This window comes from Monocercomonoides exilis (genome assembly GCF_001643675.1).
Source record: "Monocercomonoides exilis strain PA203 chromosome Unknown scaffold22-1379369, whole genome shotgun sequence".
In the NCBI taxonomy this organism is placed as follows: Eukaryota; Preaxostyla; order Oxymonadida; family Polymastigidae; genus Monocercomonoides; species Monocercomonoides exilis.
The window spans coordinates 86,061-109,716 of record NW_027150567.1 but is presented as its reverse complement, the minus strand read 5'-3'; the positions used below and the strand labels follow the sequence as shown (position 1 = coordinate 109,716).

The 23,656-nt window shown below is 38.6% G+C and overlaps 4 protein-coding genes across 4 annotated transcripts; all 4 read right to left on the bottom strand.

The window, feature by feature from the left end:
• Window positions 1-162: 162 nt before the first annotated feature.
• Window positions 163-735, bottom strand: MONOS_16625 (uncharacterized protein; the record flags this gene model as incomplete). The annotated part of the gene is made up of 1 exon (XM_067869519.1): window positions 163-735. One exon carries the CDS (start codon window positions 733-735, stop codon window positions 163-165), a length of 573 nt encoding a protein of 190 aa, XP_067727364.1.
• A 2,683-nt stretch (window positions 736-3,418) lies between these two features.
• Window positions 3,419-4,066, bottom strand: MONOS_15335 (putative DDE superfamily endonuclease; the record flags this gene model as incomplete). Its single annotated transcript, XM_067868205.1, has 1 exon — window positions 3,419-4,066. One exon carries the CDS (start codon window positions 4,064-4,066, stop codon window positions 3,419-3,421), a length of 648 nt encoding a protein of 215 aa, XP_067727363.1.
• Window positions 4,067-5,953: 1,887 nt separating this feature from the next.
• On the bottom strand, window positions 5,954-7,582 carry MONOS_15336 (uncharacterized protein; the record flags this gene model as incomplete). The annotated part of the gene is made up of 1 exon (XM_067868206.1): window positions 5,954-7,582. The coding sequence occupies one exon, from the start codon at window positions 7,580-7,582 to the stop codon at window positions 5,954-5,956; it is 1,629 nt and encodes a 542-aa protein (XP_067727362.1).
• Window positions 7,583-19,120: 11,538 nt separating this feature from the next.
• On the bottom strand, window positions 19,121-21,949 carry MONOS_15338 (uncharacterized protein; the record flags this gene model as incomplete). The annotated part of the gene is made up of 2 exons (XM_067868207.1): window positions 19,121-19,894; window positions 19,958-21,949. 2 exons carry the CDS (start codon window positions 21,947-21,949, stop codon window positions 19,439-19,441), a joined length of 2,448 nt encoding a protein of 815 aa, XP_067727361.1. The 3' UTR covers window positions 19,121-19,438.
• Between the last annotated feature and the right edge of the window lie 1,707 nt (window positions 21,950-23,656).

The window sequence follows — 23,656 nt, the reverse complement described above, 5'->3', positions numbered from 1 at the left end:
AGAGGAGTGAATGTCAAACTCTTTCACAATGAATTCCATCCTTGCTTCAATAAAACTCTGAACTTTTGTGAGATCTTCAGCGACTTCAGACAGTGTGGAGTATTGTTTTCGACAAGCTTTATCCCTGATTTCAGAGAACGAGAACGATGAGTTGAGATCGATTTAATGAACAGTGATCTCTCGTGGAGGTTCTTTTTTTTTCTCATTCTCTTTTCTGAGAAGTGGAATAATCACACCGTTGCAATATGTTGGATTCCATCTCTTGACAATCTTTTGTAGAACAAATGGATGTGACTTGTTATCTCTGTATATGTTTTGTTTCTCTTCATGGTGAGTGATTGCATTTGCTGTTTGAGCAGCTGAGTCTTTGATTTGAGTGTTAAGAAAATCTATCGATTGGTTGTCGAAACCGTCAATGTTGACGAGAAAGTTGAGAGCTGCAAATAACGGCAAAAGAGTTAACTCAGAATTAAGAAACAGAGAACTTGTATCGTTATGTATTTCAACATCTTTGAGTCCATCGACAAGAGCAAGAGCGACAGTTGGAGACATATCAACGACACCATCTTGTGTGAGAAGATTGTGTGGTTCAGCTGCAATTATCGCTGATGTATTCTCGGTTTTATGATTAATACCGAAAATGTCAAGAACACTCTCAAGTGATGATAGATATCTGAGCTCTCTGGAATTGTTGAGGGGAATGTATTTGGTGATGAATCTCTTGCCATCTTTCATCTCTCTAAATGAAAAGTCATCTTGAACAACAAGCCTCTGTTAACCATCTCCAATACCTGCAAAAATGTCGATTTCGAACTGCCAACTCGTGAACACTTTGATTTGTGAAGAACATTTGAGGGGATAACCACACAGCTCACAATAAATGTGAAGACAACCATGAGCTGTTTGAACAAGTCCGACATTTCATGGAAGTTTCTCGAGAATGGAATTCCTGATGGTTTTCGTTTGTTCAGCTTGAAGGGATTTGTTAATATCAACATCAACAACACGGAAATCCTCTCATTTTCTGATATCGACAGCTGTTCCAGTGTGTCTTTGGCCCCGTTTCTTGTCAGAGTATATCTTGAAGTCGAACATGTCAACAAGGTGATCTTTTATTCATTCTCCCAGCGTTTATTGTTCTGTTGACATTGAATCAATTAATTGTTGGATTACGTTGTCAGAGTCTGTTTAGGGGTTTGTCATTTTAAAAAAAATTAAAAAAACAAAATTTTTTTTAAACATATTTATTTTTGAAACGGTAATATACGGGGAAGATGACGTCGGGGTTAACGTCGAAAGTCAATGATAACAGTTAATTTTCACATTAAATGTATTATTCCGACTTTGCTCAGTTAACCCGTTTGAACACATAATTTCTGGAATATAATTGACCCGGTCCACCCGGTTCACCTGTCCACACTTCCAGCACGGAGATTTAACCCAATATTTCCACACCATAGCACACACTTGTTACCTGTACAGCTCAACCTGTCCACCCTGTGCAGGCAAAACAGTTAACACATTCAACCAAAAATATAATCGTGTCCACCTTACTCACTAACTTTTTCCATCAACTCATCTAACAGCTCATCACTTTCGATAAGCTTTCTCCTCAATATATTAATCTTCTTCTTCTGTTTGTCAGATACATGTTCGTTGTAATACTTTGTTTCTTCCTTACGTTTTTCCTGATACTGTTTAATTTGTTTCTGTTGAGCAGCTTTCGCTTCTTCCACAGTCGTGTATATCTTCTTCCGACCCATTTACTATAAAACAAAAAACAAAATCAATTATTTTTATTTACGATTTCACAAACGATTTCACCAATTTTCACACTTATTTACCCGCTAATTTCACCAACTTGAACGCCTCAAACGAATCTTTCAGCTAATCTCCTCCTTGGAGATATGGTATGTCGGCTATAGATATATCTCGATTACACCTATCAATAACTCCTTCTTTATAGAACATCACTGCCTTCATAGTCATCGATAATTCTATTGGCAATAAGTGTCGATCATCTATCTCTCCACACTGCTTATTCTAACTTATTATACAAAATAACAACTACCATCAGACATACATAAATAGATAATATTGATTGATCTTTTATCGAGAAGAATTTGTGATTAATATATTATATCTCTTGTAAACAATTGGATCATTCGAAAACATGAATATTTATCATTTTGACAAATATTAGATAACTTTCTTGAACAATCAAAGTTTTCATAAAGTTCTTTGGATTATTTAAATGACATTTATCTCTGAAAGACTCTAATTATAAACTTAATGATTAACAACATTTATGGACTTATCAACCATATTTTTTTAAACGAAACACTGAATTTTTTAAAGATTGAGCTAATGGAGCGAAATTCATTCATTTATGAAAAAAACAAAGATTTGTTCCAGACTTTTTTTGCTATATTATGATAATTATTCTGACATTATTGTGCAATAATCAATTTGAAAATATCAAAAATCGAATAATATTTTTGAAAGAACTGTGTGGAACATAATTTACAGAGCTGAATATTTTGTCACTTTTAAGAGTTCAAGCTCTGAAAAAAGAATGGGAACAAAACCCTTAACTCAAGGTCTGTCACGTTAACCTTCGAACCTATTCCAATCTATAAATGCAGAGTTTTTTTAGTATATAACTTTTAATAAAAAAAACTGTGTCATATAAAACTGCTTTGATTTCGAAAATGAATATAAATGATTGATGATCTCAAATTTTCATATATAAAGACATGGACAAAACCCGGGAAAGGGACAAAACCCGGGAATGTCCAATCAATTGAAAAGTTTTTTAACAATTGACTCCACTTCCTAATTTCTTTTTTTTAAATAAACAAAAATAAATATTTATTTGAAAAATGATCATACGATGTTTTTTTAATATGTTTTTCTTGATTACAAATGAAACGAGCATCCAAAATCACTATCGAAAAGAAACATTGGCTGATATGAGACTATATGAAAATAATCGAACAAAATAAAAAAAATTCTATCATCAAGTGGCAAAACAAAATTGTTTGAAAAGATAAGTCACTTACAGCTGAAATAGAATAGTTTTCCCCATTTTGTTTCAGACACTTGTTTTCTTTTTCGTTTTTCTCCTGAAAACAAAGAAGATACATCTATTTCTTCTTCACGAGTTTGTTCTGATATCTTGCATTTTGTTTTCCCATCGCATTTATCCTCGTTTGCTTTCCTCTCTGATATTTGCTTTTTCAGACTGTCTTTCAAGTTACACAATATCCTTTCATCTTTTTCTCGGAACAATAAAATAAGAATAAATTAGATAATTATTTCATTCAAATTTAATGAAAATATTCAAACCTTCTTTTCTTAGTTCGTTCTCCTGAATAAAATCATCACTTGTTAAAACTTTCATGTTAAATACTCCATTTTAAGCATGGGCCGATGAACTAATTGAAGATATTTTTGTAATTGAAGACTGATTGGGCAGTCGGTCTAAAACAACTGACGGATCAAATGGCTCAATCCCGCAAGCGTAGAACGATTTTTTGATAGTTCTACATTCTAACGCAGCACTCACTGCATCTGCCAATGCTGGCACAAGAGCTTTTCGATATGACGATATTCCGCTTTCGGTTGGAGGATGAAAAGATGAATTCAGTCTTTTTTTGAATTGCGCAAGCACATAGCGATCAAGCGGTTGTGTCAAATGTGCGGTGTGCGAAGGAAGAATAATAATTTCGATTGAATGTTCACGACACCATGTGATAACAGGCCAGCAAAGCCTCGATGAATGCCCATCCATTATTATAAGCGCCGACGCTTCCGAACCATGAAGTTCAATTCTTTTTTTGTTAACTGTAGGTAATATGTTTTTTATCATGATTTCTTCAAAGTCATTTTTTGTCATCCACCCGCTTCCGTTGGCCACTATTTCTAGTCGATGATATTTTAATACTGCAAGATCTTTAGGTACAGTTTTTGAGGGCCAAATCATCACTGGATTAATAGAAGATCCATCTGCAAAAACTCTGAAAACCAATGTTGCGTTGGGCTGATGTTGTTGAGAGTGCAACATTGGATCTTCTTGATCTGATCGTTTGATAACGAAATCGTTATCGGATTGACACAAACTGACTCCTGTTTCGTCTATATTTAATATCAGATCGGCGCAAATTTTGTTTGTTCTTATTGTTTCCCCCAGCAATGAAAACCACGCTGAAATGTTTTCCGTTGAAAATGCAAACAACCTTTTCACATCAATGGATTTTGGTTTTACCATTTGCAAGGCATTGCTTCTTTTTATGAACCATCTTGCCCATTTTTCATAAATTTCTGCCAATTCGCTGTTGTCATACTTGTTTCGGTTTTTTCATTGCAAGACGTGTTCAGCCTGAAAATACAACATCAAAAAAGTTAATATATATTTTTAAACAAAAACAAAACTATTTTAATGATGTCTTTGAATGTAATTTTATCCGTTGAAAGAAAAAGAGATTTGGCACAGTCTTCTATTTCTTCTTGTTCATCTTTGTTGAACAAATTCGGTCTGCCATTGTGTTGGGGATCTCTTCCCTGATTTAAAGAAGATATATGTCAATATAGAGCTGAAGAAGAAACTAAGCCAGATGAAATAATGCTTTTGTGTGTAATCTCTTTTCTTGAAAGAAGAAAATTAATTTTTTCAACTTTTGAATTAAATCTTCAAAATTCTGCAGTGGCTAAAACCTTTGAAAGTTCCGATGAAGAAAGAAAAGAAGACATATTGCAAGAAAAAGCAAACATAATAGCTTTATGATCCAAACATTCTAAAAAAAAATTTCGAAATTACATATTTTCAAAAAAAGATAGCATCGAATAATTGAAGAGCAATATGAAAGCGTTTGTTATTTTCAATATCAATTTCCTTTATTCACTTTTTCTTTTTTGAGTTATTCATTAGACTTTCCCGGGTTTTGTCCATGTCTTTAAATAAATGATTCTAATACTTTATTATGTCCATTTGTTTTTAATATTTTTGAAAAATTCGAGTTCCCCAATAATATGCTTTTGCCAAATATTCTGAAATTCTTCTCAAAATGTTGAAATTTTCAGAAAATGAATTTTTCAAAATAAAGTTATAAATTTCTCAATAATAAATATTTTTTTGTTTCACAAATGATTATTATTCATGTTGTTTAATTTATTCAACGAAAATGAGCTTTTCAAATTGTTCAATTTTTGCTTTTCAAACATCGCAGATGAATGTTTTTGTGTTTTTTTGTTTGCAATTAGGATTTTTCTTTTCAAATTTGATTGAGTAAATTAATGGTTTTTGAGATGATAAAAATATGAAAAAATAAGAAAATTGATAATATTTCTTTCATTTCGCATTTAAAAAAATCTCTTGAAGAAATATAAAAAAAACTGCAAAGCTCTTTATTCTAGCGAAGAATATCCAAAAACTGAATATCTTTTGTACAAAAGAAAGCTCCTTTCGAAAGAATTTTAAAATAAAAAAAAAATGAGAAAGAAAATGAACAAAAAAAAACTATGAAAGCAAATAACAAAAAATTCAAACAGTTCAGAATATGAGTTCCAAAAAGGAATCACCTATTTCGATTGAAATAACTACAATAGTTAGATAAAAAAATGATGTGTTTTTAAAGGTGTAACTTTTTCAACTGAAAATGATGTTAAAAATCGGTATAACTTCCATTTTGCCAAATGGATCAACAAACAATCAAAAAAATACTGTATTTGAAAAAAATAAAATAAAAAATCTGCTTAATTCATAAACAGAGTGTATCGCTTCTAATGAACACAAAAAGAAACGAAAAACAAAATTATAATGATGAATATACAATAATAAATTGAGTCACAAATTGGAAAACGAATGCTCTCATAAAATAAGTACAATGAGAGTTTTTTAACTTTATGTGTTGTTCACATGAAATCTTGTGAATAGCTATCCATGAAATGAATCTTATTTGTTTTGTGTGCTAATTTTTTGATCTTCAGTTTGCAAATTATTCAGAGCGTTAGTTTCTTCTGGTGTGTTTGTTGATGGAGCTGAAATCATTTCGTTGTTTTCTTCTGAAGAATTTGCAGATGAATCCGAAACTTCTCTCTTTTCGTTATTCACACCTGCATTAACATCACTCGAATTCTGGTTGGTTTCATTTGTCACTGTTTCATTCGCACTCATAACTCTTTCGTTGCTCCCAGACTGTTGATTGCCAGAAGAAACCACCTGAACATTTTCATTTGAAACAGGATGCATTTGCTCTTCACTTTGCTTTTCGTTCTCGTGGAATTCACTCATTTCCACTTCATTCCTCTTTTCCTCCTTTGAATATATTCGAATTCCAGACCTTAAGCTTTGTTCATCTTCCGAGTCATTCATGTACTTTGATCTTCTTTTCCTCACTTGAATTGTGTAAATAATAACCACTGCAACAACCACTGCCACAAACACAATCGGCACCACAATCGCAACCGCAATCACTCCTCCATTTGATTTTTTATTGTCTGCTTTTTCAAGTGGATCTGGTTCAGGATCTACAGCGGGTTCTTCTTTTTTCAGATAATTCTCATACACATCAACCGGTTTGGATGTCTCATCCTTGGCTCCCACAATCCACCCTGAGTTTTCATCTTTGTAATCCTTCGCAAACTCAAACGCCCCATCCTGCTTGCTGAACTCCTCAAAGTCTGGGGCAACAATGCACAGCGATGTTGATTTAGATCCACTCCCAGTGTTTGTCTCATCAATATCCAGCTTGCCCTCTGCTGGAAGTTTCAGATTCGTTACTGAGTTTTTCATCTCTATGAACGCAGCCCCCGACTTCCCTTGTGGTGCTTTGCACGATTTGAACGAGCATTTCTCTTCTCTTCCCAACTCCACTGATGAAGTTTCTGATGTCATCTTGATCATCAGCGCTGCGGTTTCTGAATTCTTCGATTCAACACTTTCCATGTTCAGCCCATCAATCACCACACTCGAGGCCTCTCCACTTCCATCAGCGATGCTGATGGCCGCCCCATCTTCAACTTCAACATTGCTCACCTTTACTCCCTTCAGTATCACTCTTTTCGCTCCTTCAATATCTATCAGAGGCTTTTGGAATGAAGCTTTGCTTTCCCCATCAACACAGCTCACTGTTTCCAAACTCACATCTCCTGCTTTCACCTTCACAAGATGAATGTCTGCAATGTTCTCTCCCTCATTTGCCTTTGCATTTGGTCGAACAAATACACAATCATTTATTGTGAGCTTTGAATCTCCACCCTCTGAGACAATCAATGCCAGCGAATCTGTCACCTCATTAAACTGACTCTTTCCGTTTGATTTCAATGACAATGGAAAAGCAAATGACAGGTATTTGAAAGTAACACTCTTTTTGCATGTGAACAAATTACTTCCTGAATTAATCTTGCAATCCATCTTTGCAATTTCATTCTTTCCTTCAGCATTAATAATTCCTTCAATTGTCAATTGTTCACTTCTCTCAAAAGATATTGTTTCAGCCTTTATCATATCATCGTTAGCAATTATTCTCATCGAATACATCTTCAAATTTGATGAGAAAGAGAATAAATTGTATGCACTCATTAAACTTCCAATTGGTTCATTGAATGATAAACCAGAGCTTTCAGCATTATACTTAACATAAACAATTGAAATTTGAGTAGGTGGTTTAGGTGGTTGTTCTGGATCGAAATATTTTGCAGTGAAATCAACTTCGATATTATTTTCTCCTTTTGCAACAACAACACTCTCATGGCTAGTTCGTTTGTAATTTTGTGCAAAACTTGATTTCATGGTTGCGGCTATGTTCTCATGAAGATTAACGGGTACTTCAAGATACAATCCTGTACTCTTTGACCCTGTTGCAGTGCACTCACTAAACTCCAATTTTACACCAGTGCCCCAGCTCAATTGTTTCTCACCTGCAATTCCTGTCATTTTCAGATATATCCCACCTGATTTCCCATTGGTACAAGTGCACGAAGTAAATGTCGTTTTGTCTGTGCCTCCAATAGTAAAAGTGCTTCCAGCATTTTCGCTTTCAACATAAAGTGCTCCACTTGTCGCTGTTGTAGTATCGCTTGAAGTACATTCTGTAAATGTGCATTTATTCAATGAAATCTCAACCTCACTTGTACTTGTGATTTTCATCACAGCACTTGAACTTGATGTAATCTTCTCCAGATTCAATCCGGTCAATGTTACTGTTGATGTTGTTCCGTCAACTAAAAATGGCGTTGCTGTGAATGAAGCCACATTTTCCTCATCTGCACAACCAACTCCAGTCATTGTCAATGAACCTGCACTCACTCTCACAAGATGGATTCCAATATTGTCCCCAGATCCAGGTCGCTTAAACTCGCAGGTCTCAATTGTTAGAGAAACCGATCCCTCAGCAGCATGAATAAGAGCGAATACGCCTTCAGTTTGTCCAGATGTTGCTGAGAAGCCAAACACCAAATGCTTGAATGTCACCATTTCTTTGCATGTGAACAGATCTGTTTCAAGAGTAGCGCCGTAGTTGATCTCCACTTTTGTGTTTGTTTCTTCTTCTACTGCTGCATTGTCCACTCCTTCTATCGTAATTCCTGTCTTTTTTTGCAAACGTATTGGCTTCCACTGTAAGCAATCCAGCTGCTGTTATAACTTTAATGACATATCCTCCTGTTTCTTCATCTCCTGTAAGCTGCTCATAAGCAGTTTTCATAGATCTATATGGTTTTGCTTTTGTTCCATCTGGCGTTTCCATTTCCTCTCCACTTTGCACATATGCCATTGTTGAAGGAGATGCTGGCGGTTCTTCTGGATCGAAATATTTTGCAGTGAAATCAACTTCGATATTATTTTCTCCTTTTGCAACAACAACACTCTCATGGCTAGTTCGTTTGTAATTTTGTGCAAAACTTGATTTCATGGTTGCGGCTATGTTCTCATGAAGATTAACGGGTACTTCAAGATACAATCCTGTACTCTTTGACCCTGTTGCAGTGCACTCACTAAACTCCAATTTTACACCAGTGCCCCAGCTCAATTGTTTCTCACCTGCAATTCCTGTCATTTTCAGATATATCCCACCTGATTTCCCATTGGTACAAGTGCACGAAGTAAATGTCGTTTTGTCTGTGCCTCCAATAGTAAAAGTGCTTCCAGCATTTTCGCTTTCAACATAAAGTGCTCCACTTGTCGCTGTTGTAGTATCGCTTGAAGTACATTCTGTAAATGTGCATTTATTCAATGAAATCTCAACCTCACTTGTACTTGTGATTTTCATCACAGCACTTGAACTTGATGTAATCTTCTCCAGATTCAATCCGGTCAATGTTACTGTTGATGTTGTTCCGTCAACTAAAAATGGCGTTGCTGTGAATGAAGCCACATTTTCCTCATCTGCACAACCAACTCCAGTCATTGTCAATGAACCTGCACTCACTCTCACAAGATGGATTCCAATATTGTCCCCAGATCCAGGTCGCTTAAACTCGCAGGTCTCAATTGTTAGAGAAACCGATCCCTCAGCAGCATGAATAAGAGCGAATACGCCTTCAGTTTGTCCAGATGTTGCTGAGAAGCCAAACACCAAATGCTTGAATGTCACCATTTCTTTGCATGTGAACAGATCTGTTTCAAGAGTAGCGCCGTAGTTGATCTCCACTTTTGTGTTTGTTTCTTCTTCTACTGCTGCATTGTCCACTCCTTCTATCGTAATTCCTGTCTTTTTTGCAAACGTATTGGCTTCCACTGTAAGCAATCCAGCTGCTGTTATAACTTTAATGACATATCCTCCTGTTTCTTCATCTCCTGTAAGCTGCTCATAAGCAGTTTTCATAGATCTATATGGTTTTGCTTTTGTTCCATCTGGCGTTTCCATTTCCTCTCCACTTTGCACATATGCCATTGTTGAAGGAGATGCTGGCGGTTCTTCTGGATCGAAATATTTTGCAGTGAAATCAACTTCGATATTATTTTCTCCTTTTGCAACAACAACACTCTCATGGCTAGTTCGTTTGTAATTTTGTGCAAAACTTGATTTCATGGTTGCGGCTATGTTCTCATGAAGATTAACGGGTACTTCAAGATACAATCCTGTACTCTTTGACCCTGTTGCAGTGCACTCACTAAACTCCAATTTTACACCAGTGCCCCAGCTCAATTGTTTCTCACCTGCAATTCCTGTCATTTTCAGATATATCCCACCTGATTTCCCATTGGTACAAGTGCACGAAGTAAATGTCGTTTTGTCTGTGCCTCCAATAGTAAAAGTGCTTCCAGCATTTTCGCTTTCAACATAAAGTGCTCCACTTGTCGCTGTTGTAGTATCGCTTGAAGTACATTCTGTAAATGTGCATTTATTCAATGAAATCTCAACCTCACTTGTACTTGTGATTTTCATCACAGCACTTGAACTTGATGTAATCTTCTCCAGATTCAATCCGGTCAATGTTACTGTTGATGTTGTTCCGTCAACTAAAAATGGCGTTGCTGTGAATGAAGCCACATTTTCCTCATCTGCACAACCAACTCCAGTCATTGTCAATGAACCTGCACTCACTCTCACAAGATGGATTCCAATATTGTCCCCAGATCCAGGTCGCTTAAACTCGCAGGTCTCAATTGTTAGAGAAACCGATCCCTCAGCAGCATGAATAAGAGCGAATACGCCTTCAGTTTGTCCAGATGTTGCTGAGAAGCCAAACACCAAATGCTTGAATGTCACCATTTCTTTGCATGTGAACAGATCTGTTTCAAGAGTAGCGCCGTAGTTGATCTCCACTTTTGTGTTTGTTTCTTCTTCTACTGCTGCATTGTCCACTCCTTCTATCGTAATTCCTGTCTTTTTTGCAAACGTATTGGCTTCCACTGTAAGCAATCCAGCTGCTGTTATAACTTTAATGACATATCCTCCTGTTTCTTCATCTCCTGTAAGCTGCTCATAAGCAGTTTTCATAGATCTATATGGTTTTGCTTTTGTTCCATCTGGCGTTTCCATTTCCTCTCCACTTTGCACATATGCCATTGTTGAAGGAGATGCTGGCGGTTCTTCTGGATCGAAATATTTTGCAGTGAAATCAACTTCGATATTATTTTCTCCTTTTGCAACAACAACACTCTCATGGCTAGTTCGTTTGTAATTTTGTGCAAAACTTGATTTCATGGTTGCGGCTATGTTCTCATGAAGATTAACGGGTACTTCAAGATACAATCCTGTACTCTTTGACCCTGTTGCAGTGCACTCACTAAACTCCAATTTTACACCAGTGCCCCAGCTCAATTGTTTCTCACCTGCAATTCCTGTCATTTTCAGATATATCCCACCTGATTTCCCATTGGTACAAGTGCACGAAGTAAATGTCGTTTTGTCTGTGCCTCCAATAGTAAAAGTGCTTCCAGCATTTTCGCTTTCAACATAAAGTGCTCCACTTGTCGCTGTTGTAGTATCGCTTGAAGTACATTCTGTAAATGTGCATTTATTCAATGAAATCTCAACCTCACTTGTACTTGTGATTTTCATCACAGCACTTGAACTTGATGTAATCTTCTCCAGATTCAATCCGGTCAATGTTACTGTTGATGTTGTTCCGTCAACTAAAAATGGCGTTGCTGTGAATGAAGCCACATTTTCCTCATCTGCACAACCAACTCCAGTCATTGTCAATGAACCTGCACTCACTCTCACAAGATGGATTCCAATATTGTCCCCAGATCCAGGTCGCTTAAACTCGCAGGTCTCAATTGTTAGAGAAACCGATCCCTCAGCAGCATGAATAAGAGCGAATACGCCTTCAGTTTGTCCAGATGTTGCTGAGAAGCCAAACACCAAATGCTTGAATGTCACCATTTCTTTGCATGTGAACAGATCTGTTTCAAGAGTAGCGCCGTAGTTGATCTCCACTTTTGTGTTTGTTTCTTCTTCTACTGCTGCATTGTCCACTCCTTCTATCGTAATTCCTGTCTTTTTTGCAAACGTATTGGCTTCCACTGTAAGCAATCCAGCTGCTGTTATAACTTTAATGACATATCCTCCTGTTTCTTCATCTCCTGTAAGCTGCTCATAAGCAGTTTTCATAGATCTATATGGTTTTGCTTTTGTTCCATCTGGCGTTTCCATTTCCTCTCCACTTTGCACATATGCCATTGTTGAAGGAGATGCTGGCGGTTCTTCTGGATCGAAATATTTTGCAGTGAAATCAACTTCGATATTATTTTCTCCTTTTGCAACAACAACACTCTCATGGCTAGTTCGTTTGTAATTTTGTGCAAAACTTGATTTCATGGTTGCGGCTATGTTCTCATGAAGATTAACGGGTACTTCAAGATACAATCCTGTACTCTTTGACCCTGTTGCAGTGCACTCACTAAACTCCAATTTTACACCAGTGCCCCAGCTCAATTGTTTCTCACCTGCAATTCCTGTCATTTTCAGATATATCCCACCTGATTTCCCATTGGTACAAGTGCACGAAGTAAATGTCGTTTTGTCTGTGCCTCCAATAGTAAAAGTGCTTCCAGCATTTTCGCTTTCAACATAAAGTGCTCCACTTGTCGCTGTTGTAGTATCGCTTGAAGTACATTCTGTAAATGTGCATTTATTCAATGAAATCTCAACCTCACTTGTACTTGTGATTTTCATCACAGCACTTGAACTTGATGTAATCTTCTCCAGATTCAATCCGGTCAATGTTACTGTTGATGTTGTTCCGTCAACTAAAAATGGCGTTGCTGTGAATGAAGCCACATTTTCCTCATCTGCACAACCAACTCCAGTCATTGTCAATGAACCTGCACTCACTCTCACAAGATGGATTCCAATATTGTCCCCAGATCCAGGTCGCTTAAACTCGCAGGTCTCAATTGTTAGAGAAACCGATCCCTCAGCAGCATGAATAAGAGCGAATACGCCTTCAGTTTGTCCAGATGTTGCTGAGAAGCCAAACACCAAATGCTTGAATGTCACCATTTCTTTGCATGTGAACAGATCTGTTTCAAGAGTAGCGCCGTAGTTGATCTCCACTTTTGTGTTTGTTTCTTCTTCTACTGCTGCATTGTCCACTCCTTCTATCGTAATTCCTGTCTTTTTTGCAAACGTATTGGCTTCCACTGTAAGCAATCCAGCTGCTGTTATAACTTTAATGACATATCCTCCTGTTTCTTCATCTCCTGTAAGCTGCTCATAAGCAGTTTTCATAGATCTATATGGTTTTGCTTTTGTTCCATCTGGCGTTTCCATTTCCTCTCCACTTTGCACATATGCCATTGTTGAAGGAGATGCTGGCGGTTCTTCTGGATCGAAATATTTTGCAGTGAAATCAACTTCGATATTATTTTCTCCTTTTGCAACAACAACACTCTCATGGCTAGTTCGTTTGTAATTTTGTGCAAAACTTGATTTCATGGTTGCGGCTATGTTCTCATGAAGATTAACGGGTACTTCAAGATACAATCCTGTACTCTTTGACCCTGTTGCAGTGCACTCACTAAACTCCAATTTTACACCAGTGCCCCAGCTCAATTGTTTCTCACCTGCAATTCCTGTCATTTTCAGATATATCCCACCTGATTTCCCATTGGTACAAGTGCACGAAGTAAATGTCGTTTTGTCTGTGCCTCCAATAGTAAAAGTGCTTCCAGCATTTTCGCTTTCAACATAAAGTGCTCCACTTGTCGCTGTTGTAGTATCGCTTGAAGTACATTCTGTAAATGTGCATTTATTCAATGAAATCTCAACCTCACTTGTACTTGTGATTTTCATCACAGCACTTGAACTTGATGTAATCTTCTCCAGATTCAATCCGGTCAATGTTACTGTTGATGTTGTTCCGTCAACTAAAAATGGCGTTGCTGTGAATGAAGCCACATTTTCCTCATCTGCACAACCAACTCCAGTCATTGTCAATGAACCTGCACTCACTCTCACAAGATGGATTCCAATATTGTCCCCAGATCCAGGTCGCTTAAACTCGCAGGTCTCAATTGTTAGAGAAACCGATCCCTCAGCAGCATGAATAAGAGCGAATACGCCTTCAGTTTGTCCAGATGTTGCTGAGAAGCCAAACACCAAATGCTTGAATGTCACCATTTCTTTGCATGTGAACAGATCTGTTTCAAGAGTAGCGCCGTAGTTGATCTCCACTTTTGTGTTTGTTTCTTCTTCTACTGCTGCATTGTCCACTCCTTCTATCGTAATTCCTGTCTTTTTTTGCAAACGTATTGGCTTCCACTGTAAGCAATCCAGCTGCTGTTATAACTTTAATGACATATCCTCCTGTTTCTTCATCTCCTGTAAGCTGCTCATAAGCAGTTTTCATAGATCTATATGGTTTTGCTTTTGTTCCATCTGGCGTTTCCATTTCCTCTCCACTTTGCACATATGCCATTGTTGAAGGAGATGCTGGCGGTTCTTCTGGATCGAAATATTTTGCAGTGAAATCAACTTCGATATTATTTTCTCCTTTTGCAACAACAACACTCTCATGGCTAGTTCGTTTGTAATTTTGTGCAAAACTTGATTTCATGGTTGCGGCTATGTTCTCATGAAGATTAACGGGTACTTCAAGATACAATCCTGTACTCTTTGACCCTGTTGCAGTGCACTCACTAAACTCCAATTTTACACCAGTGCCCCAGCTCAATTGTTTCTCACCTGCAATTCCTGTCATTTTCAGATATATCCCACCTGATTTCCCATTGGTACAAGTGCACGAAGTAAATGTCGTTTTGTCTGTGCCTCCAATAGTAAAAGTGCTTCCAGCATTTTCGCTTTCAACATAAAGTGCTCCACTTGTCGCTGTTGTAGTATCGCTTGAAGTACATTCTGTAAATGTGCATTTATTCAATGAAATCTCAACCTCACTTGTACTTGTGATTTTCATCACAGCACTTGAACTTGATGTAATCTTCTCCAGATTCAATCCGGTCAATGTTACTGTTGATGTTGTTCCGTCAACTAAAAATGGCGTTGCTGTGAATGAAGCCACATTTTCCTCATCTGCACAACCAACTCCAGTCATTGTCAATGAACCTGCACTCACTCTCACAAGATGGATTCCAATATTGTCCCCAGATCCAGGTCGCTTAAACTCGCAGGTCTCAATTGTTAGAGAAACCGATCCCTCAGCAGCATGAATAAGAGCGAATACGCCTTCAGTTTGTCCAGATGTTGCTGAGAAGCCAAACACCAAATGCTTGAATGTCACCATTTCTTTGCATGTGAACAGATCTGTTTCAAGAGTAGCGCCGTAGTTGATCTCCACTTTTGTGTTTGTTTCTTCTTCTACTGCTGCATTGTCCACTCCTTCTATCGTAATTCCTGTCTTTTTTTGCAAACGTATTGGCTTCCACTGTAAGCAATCCAGCTGCTGTTATAACTTTAATGACATATCCTCCTGTTTCTTCATCTCCTGTAAGCTGCTCATAAGCAGTTTTCATAGATCTATATGGTTTTGCTTTTGTTCCATCTGGCGTTTCCATTTCCTCTCCACTTTGCACATATGCCATTGTTGAAGGAGATGCTGGCGGTTCTTCTGGATCGAAATATTTTGCAGTGAAATCAACTTCGATATTATTTTCTCCTTTTGCAACAACAACACTCTCATGGCTAGTTCGTTTGTAATTTTGTGCAAAACTTGATTTCATGGTTGCGGCTATGTTCTCATGAAGATTAACGGGTACTTCAAGATACAATCCTGTACTCTTTGACCCTGTTGCAGTGCACTCACTAAACTCCAATTTTACACCAGTGCCCCAGCTCAATTGTTTCTCACCTGCAATTCCTGTCATTTTCAGATATATCCCACCTGATTTCCCATTGGTACAAGTGCACGAAGTAAATGTCGTTTTGTCTGTGCCTCCAATAGTAAAAGTGCTTCCAGCATTTTCGCTTTCAACATAAAGTGCTCCACTTGTCGCTGTTGTAGTATCGCTTGAAGTACATTCTGTAAATGTGCATTTATTCAATGAAATCTCAACCTCACTTGTACTTGTGATTTTCATCACAGCACTTGAACTTGATGTAATCTTCTCCAGATTCAATCCGGTCAATGTTACTGTTGATGTTGTTCCGTCAACTAAAAATGGCGTTGCTGTGAATGAAGCCACATTTTCCTCATCTGCACAACCAACTCCAGTCATTGTCAATGAACCTGCACTCACTCTCACAAGATGGATTCCAATATTGTCCCCAGATCCAGGTCGCTTAAACTCGCAGGTCTCAATTGTTAGAGAAACCGATCCCTCAGCAGCATGAATAAGAGCGAATACGCCTTCAGTTTGTCCAGATGTTGCTGAGAAGCCAAACACCAAATGCTTGAATGTCACCATTTCTTTGCATGTGAACAGATCTGTTTCAAGAGTAGCGCCGTAGTTGATCTCCACTTTTGTGTTTGTTTCTTCTTCTACTGCTGCATTGTCCACTCCTTCTATCGTAATTCCTGTCTTTTTTTGCAAACGTATTGGCTTCCACTGTAAGCAATCCAGCTGCTGTTATAACTTTAATGACATATCCTCCTGTTTCTTCATCTCCTGTAAGCTGCTCATAAGCAGTTTTCATAGATCTATATGGTTTTGCTTTTGTTCCATCTGGCGTTTCCATTTCCTCTCCACTTTGCACATATGCCATTGTTGAAGGAGATGCTGGCGGTTCTTCTGGATCGAAATATTTTGCAGTGAAATCAACTTCGATATTATTTTCTCCTTTTGCAACAACAACACTCTCATGGCTAGTTCGTTTGTAATTTTGTGCAAAACTTGATTTCATGGTTGCGGCTATGTTCTCATGAAGATTAACGGGTACTTCAAGATACAATCCTGTACTCTTTGACCCTGTTGCAGTGCACTCACTAAACTCCAATTTTACACCAGTGCCCCAGCTCAATTGTTTCTCACCTGCAATTCCTGTCATTTTCAGATATATCCCACCTGATTTCCCATTGGTACAAGTGCACGAAGTAAATGTCGTTTTGTCTGTGCCTCCAATAGTAAAAGTGCTTCCAGCATTTTCGCTTTCAACATAAAGTGCTCCACTTGTCGCTGTTGTAGTATCGCTTGAAGTACATTCTGTAAATGTGCATTTATTCAATGAAATCTCAACCTCACTTGTACTTGTGATTTTCATCACAGCACTTGAACTTGATGTAATCTTCTCCAGATTCAATCCGGTCAATGTTACTGTTGATGTTGTTCCGTCAACTAAAAATGGCGTTGCTGTGAATGAAGCCACATTTTCCTCATCTGCACAACCAACTCCAGTCATTGTCAATGAACCTGCACTCACTCTCACAAGATGGATTCCAATATTGTCCCCAGATCCAGGTCGCTTAAACTCGCAGGTCTCAATTGTTAGAGAAACCGATCCCTCAGCAGCATGAATAAGAGCGAATACGCCTTCAGTTTGTCCAGATGTTGCTGAGAAGCCAAACACCAAATGCTTGAATGTCACCATTTCTTTGCATGTGAACAGATCTGTTTCAAGAGTAGCGCCGTAGTTGATCTCCACTTTTGTGTTTGTTTCTTCTTCTACTGCTGCATTGTCCACTCCTTCTATCGTAATTCCTGTCTTTTTTTGCAAACGTATTGGCTTCCACTGTAAGCAATCCAGCTGCTGTTATAACTTTAATGACATATCCTCCTGTTTCTTCATCTCCTGTAAGCTGCTCATAAGCAGTTTTCATAGATCTATATGGTTTTGCTTTTGTTCCATCTGGCGTTTCCATTTCCTCTCCACTTTGCACATATGCCATTGTTGAAGGAGATGCTGGCGGTTCTTCTGGATCGAAATATTTTGCAGTGAAATCAACTTCGATATTATTTTCTCCTTTTGCAACAACAACACTCTCATGGCTAGTTCGTTTGTAATTTTGTGCAAAACTTGATTTCATGGTTGCGGCTATGTTCTCATGAAGATTAACGGGTACTTCAAGATACAATCCTGTACTCTTTGACCCTGTTGCAGTGCACTCACTAAACTCCAATTTTACACCAGTGCCCCAGCTCAATTGTTTCTCACCTGCAATTCCTGTCATTTTCAGATATATCCCACCTGATTTCCCATTGGTACAAGTGCACGAAGTAAATGTCGTTTTGTCTGTGCCTCCAATAGTAAAAGTGCTTCCAGCATTTTCGCTTTCAACATAAAGTGCTCCACTTGTCGCTGTTGTAGTATCGCTTGAAGTACATTCTGTAAATGTGCATTTATTCAATGAAATCTCAACCTCACTTGTACTTGTGATTTTCATCACAGCACTTGAACTTGATGTAATCTTCTCCAGATTCAATCCGGTCAATGTTACTGTTGATGTTGTTCCGTCAACTAAAAATGGCGTTGCTGTGAATGAAGCCACATTTTCCTCATCTGCACAACCAACTCCAGTCATTGTCAATGAACCTGCACTCACTCTCACAAGATGGATTCCAATATTGTCCCCAGATCCAGGTCGCTTAAACTCGCAGGTCTCAATTGTTAGAGAAACCGATCCCTCAGCAGCATGAATAAGAGCGAATACGCCTTCAGTTTGTCCAGATGTTGCTGAGAAGCCAAACACCAAATGCTTGAATGTCACCATTTCTTTGCATGTGAACAGATCTGTTTCAAGAGTAGCGCCGTAGTTGATCTCCACTTTTGTGTTTGTTTCTTCTTCTACTGCTGCATTGTCCACTCCTTCTATCGTAATTCCTGTCTTTTTTGCAAACGTATTGGCTTCCACTGTAAGCAATCCAGCTGCTGTTATAACTTTAATGACATATCCTCCTGTTTCTTCATCTCCTGTAAGCTGCTCATAAGCAGTTTTCATAGATCTATATGGTTTTGCTTTTGTTCCATCTGGCGTTTCCATTTCCTCTCCACTTTGCACATATACATTATAGTTTTGTGAATGTTGTGCATTATTTAGAATATTACAATTGGTATGACTGATTATTCGGAATAGAAACAAATAAAGTATAAAATTCATAATTTTTAATTGTTTCATCTCTTCTTTAAACATGAAGATCAATTTGTGATTTATTTCTATTTCATTGTTGTTGAATTAAGGTTTCATAATTGTTTCGCTCAAAAATAAATTTTTTTTGGTTCAAATGACTTTGGTTTTTTTTATCTTTTTCATTTAAATTTATTTGAATTGTTTGGTGCACTGTGTGTGTTTAGAGCCTTTAAAACTGTGTTAGAGCATTCCGAAAGCAAGTTTCATTCCCAAATGCAATTTTCTTATGAAAAGTCTCTGAAGGGGTGCCAGGTGGAAAGGATGGGTGAAATGTGTCTTTTGGCGAGTTACTCGAGGAGTCAGACGCTGATGAAGTGAATGAGGAAGGGAAAGATGAAGAGGATGAAGAGGATGAAGAGGATAAGGAGGAGGAAGAAAAGGAAGAGGAAGCGGTTGTTGTTTGCTTCTCTGATGGAAGCATGTTGCCAACTGACGAGTCTGATGTGATCTCCAGCGCTGCAGGCGATGTTTAGGATGGCGTGCTCGCACCAATCGAAGAAGACGATGAAGAATACTGCGGCAGCGTCGAAGATGATACAAGAGACGAAAAAGATGAGCTGGGAAAGGACGAACTTGACGACGACGGAGCAAAAGTCGTGCTGAATGTCGACATCTGATGCGAAGACATGATGAACGACGTCGACGAAATAGACGGAATGAACGACGTCGAGAAATACGAGGCAGACGCTGCCGGGAGCAAAGAAGACGAGTTGGATGAGGAGGAGGAAGATGAAGAAGACGAAGAAGACGAAGAAGACGAAGAAGACGAAGAAGACGAAGAAGGGGACAGTTGAGAGGAATAGAAATAATGCGATGCACCCAGAACAGCTGTGGATGGAAGGGATGATGTCGGTGATAAAGGCGAAGGAGAAAACGGAGGAGAGCGCGGAGACACAGGAGACACAGGCGACATTGGTGATGCAAGCTACACAGGAGAGACAGAAGAAGACGGAGAAGGTGAAAGGGGATGGGTGGATGTGTTGGCAACACTCGTGGGCTCAGAAAGTGCATCCAGATGGTGCAATGCATCGGGACGAGAGCCGAATGCCGCATCACCTGCCTTTGGGGATGTTGTCGAGCCAAATGGAAGGCACGCCGAAGCAGCCGACACGCTTTGTGTGGTGGTGTTTGTGGTGTTGCCAGCAGATGGCACACTTGCTGCTGATGCCATGTCTGCCTGAACACCACTCGATGCAGATGAACCCGATGATGCTGATGATTGTGATTCACGAACACAACCAGAGACACCTTCTTCTGTCTCATCTCGTCTGCTCCTTTCTCCTCCATTGCAACCTCTATCCTCCATTTCCGTCTTCCCACACCTTCTTCTCCGCCTTTCCTCTTCCTCTTCGTTTTTCTCTTTATCGCCATTCGCATCGTCTGCAGATCCCACCGTGGCCATCTGCCCTCCTTCCTTTCCTTTTCCCTCTACGCTCCTCACTCGAAGCTGTGATGTTGTAGAACGCATCTTTGTCTTCCCTAGCGGAACAATCCCCATGTTCAGCGAAGTGCCCTCTCCCATGCGCGAAAGATAGGAGAAGGTCTGTGAGCGAACAGACGGCGTGTGGAAAGGGAAGCGCTCCATTCCAACAGGACTATCTGAAGAAGGAGAAAAAGAGAAAGAATTTTGTTCAGCTGCTGGAATTGTTGAAGATGAGGAATTTGGCAGGTTGAAAGAAGGAGGAGGCGGAAGAGGAAGAGGCGGATACGGAGGCAGTGGCGGAAGTGCCGGAGGAGCCGGAGGAGCTGAAGGTGCTGAAGGTGCTGAAGGTGCTGAAGGTGCTGAAGGTGCTGAAGGTGCTGAAGGTGCTGAAGGTGCTGAAGGTGCTGAAGGTGTTGGGGAAAAAGAACTTTGAGAGGAGAGCAATTTTTGCTGCAGATGATGCTGAGACCAAGGAGTTGGCAACTTTCTTGAATCAAACCGCAAATCGCATTTTGACTGCTCATTTCGATCGCTTTCATCCTCTTTTCCCTCTTCCCTCTTCCTTCTTCCTTCCTTTCCCCCTCTTTTCTCCTTTCTTCTTTTACCATGACATGATGAATCGCTTTCCTCTTCTTTCTTTTCTTTTCGCTTTTGACGCCTGCCGATGTGTCCATGCCGAAGGCCCTCGTCCATGTGCTCCGTTCTGCCACCATCTGAATCGCCACCGCGATGCTTGTGTCTGTGTCTGCGTCTGCGTCTGTGCCCATGTCTGTGTCTGTGTTTGCTCTGATAGGATTTGTGTGAATGCTCAAGATCCCCCAACAATCTGCTGCGCCTACGACTTTTGCTCACACTGCTCGTAGACTGCTTGCCAATAGAGCAGAACGAAATAGAAGGAGAGAAAGAAGAACGCGAAATGGTTGTTCCAAAAAAAGAGCTGGGTGAACGAGGAACAGGCAATGGCGATGAAGAAATCGAAGAATAAGACGAATGCAACCCTTTCTGATCCCTCTCGTCTCTCCTTGTCCTTTCATCCTTCTCCTTCTTTCTTTTCCCATTCATATTTCTTGATGAATTCTTTCTCTTTTTCTGGCCATCTGAACGAAATAGAGAAGTGTGTTTATCTCCCCTCTCGTGTGCCGCAAACCTCATGCTGCTCATTTCCATCTCCCTTGCACGGCCTCTCTGCTTCTGTCCCTCCAAAACATTTCGCATTATCCCCTCTCCTGTGCTGCCTTCCCCCTTCCCCACACCTGCCACCGATGACGTTGATTCCCTGCTGGAATATCCAATCCCCACAGATGGCCCAATCGAATGTGCCTTGCGTTGCTGTTGGCTTGTGTAATACTTCAAGGGCAAATGTCTTCTGCAATTGCGATGGCTTCTGTGCGAATGAGGAGATCGATGATGGCTCCGATGGCTTCGATGCGCACGTGATTTCTGTACCTTACGAACCTTGTGAGCTTCGTGAGCTTCGTGAGCTTCGTGAGCGTTGTCAGACTTATTAGATTTGTGTGTTTGCTTGGGTTGAGACTCCATTTGTCTCTTCCTCTTCATATGGCTGAATGCTGAACATGAGGAGGAGGTAGCAATGGGAGATGAAGAAACAGAAGAAGAAGAAGAAGAATATGATGAAGAGGAAGAGGAAGAGGAAGGAGACTTTGGTTGGAGCCTCGCATTATGCTTGCCAAACAACAACAACAAAGAAGCCGATCGAAGCTGACCAATGTGTGGTGGGCGTGAAAGATTTGCTTGATAGAGTCACTTTGAACTTCTCTGAAAAGATCGTCTCCAGCTGGTGCCTCTCAATTTGGATGGGTGATGGCCTTTTCGACGGAAGCAGGAGAACTGGAAGTGGAAGAAAGTGAGGCACATTGAAGAAGGGCGATGAGTCATTGAATGAAGAGGAAAAGGAAGAGGGAATTGAAGTTGTGAGTGAATGAGAAAAAGTTTTCTTTATTGATAAATTGAGCAAGAATTGCTAAAGAATAAATTTTTAACAAAAAAGAATAAAGAATAAATTGAAAAGCAATAATATTTAAAAAATGATGTGAAACAATCAGAATACCTTTCCAAATGTGATCAATCAGATAAATGATATCCATGTGCTTCCACTAAATCCTTCTTTCATTCTCAATATGCATTTGTCATTTCAACTGAATTTTCATCGAAGAGTTAAGCTTTCACGTTCTTTTTTTTTCAAAAGACAATCGTTTGGCTGTGTCCATCTTCTCCCCAAACTTCACAGATTGTCTCGTAAGATGCGTTTCTTCATATAAAAATGATATTCGCATTTTTACATTTCAACTTCATGGATATTATTTGTTTCTTTTTCTTTAAATAATTCCACATTTTCATCAATCTCTCTCAAAAAAAATGTTCTTTTTCTTTTTCATCATGATTTGTTTGTTCCACCAAAGTTTGGGTTGTGTTGTTTTTCATTTCTTTTTGCGGTGCATTGGCTCCTCAACAATCCAAAAAGACCTTATTTGAAATCTGCTGTTGATTCAAGCTTAGAAAATATTCAAAAATTTCATACAATCATATAATCATACAAAATACGACAATAAAGAAATATCAAACTTTCAATTGTGCCAGTGTCATCTGAATTATTGAAAAAAATTCAATAACATCAAAAAAATTGAATAATATTCCTTTCTGATCTTCAGTTTTTATTTGAAATAAAAAAAGATGAAATTAATTGTTTAAAATCTAAATAATGAATCATTCTTTTCTTTTTCAATAAAAATCAACAGGGAACAGGATTATTTTTGTTTTGAGATTTTTGAGTAATCTTGACAATCACCTGAGATTCAAAAAGAAATTCTTTTCAAACAATTTCTTATTATATCCATTTGATCTCACTCACTAATAATTAACAATAAATTGAAGTTAAAAAATAATTAAATGAATTATTCTGAACATTAATGCATAATATATTTTGAAAACATTTCGGATTTCTTCAGATAATTCTTTTGCATAAAACCCTGTTTCTTTATTGATATTAGTATTTAATAATAGATTTTGAGCATCAGATAATTGTTTATGTAAATTTAACAATTATTTTTATATATAGTTAGAGTTAATAATGGTGGACACTTTCAATAACTGTGGACAGTTGCATTATCTTATAGTTAGGGAAAAAACCCGCACAAAATACGAAACTTATGCACATGGGCTAAGAAATTATATAACATCATGTGCATCATCAAAACATAATTCAAACTGTTCGATTCTTTTTCTTTTCGGTATATTTTTTCTATT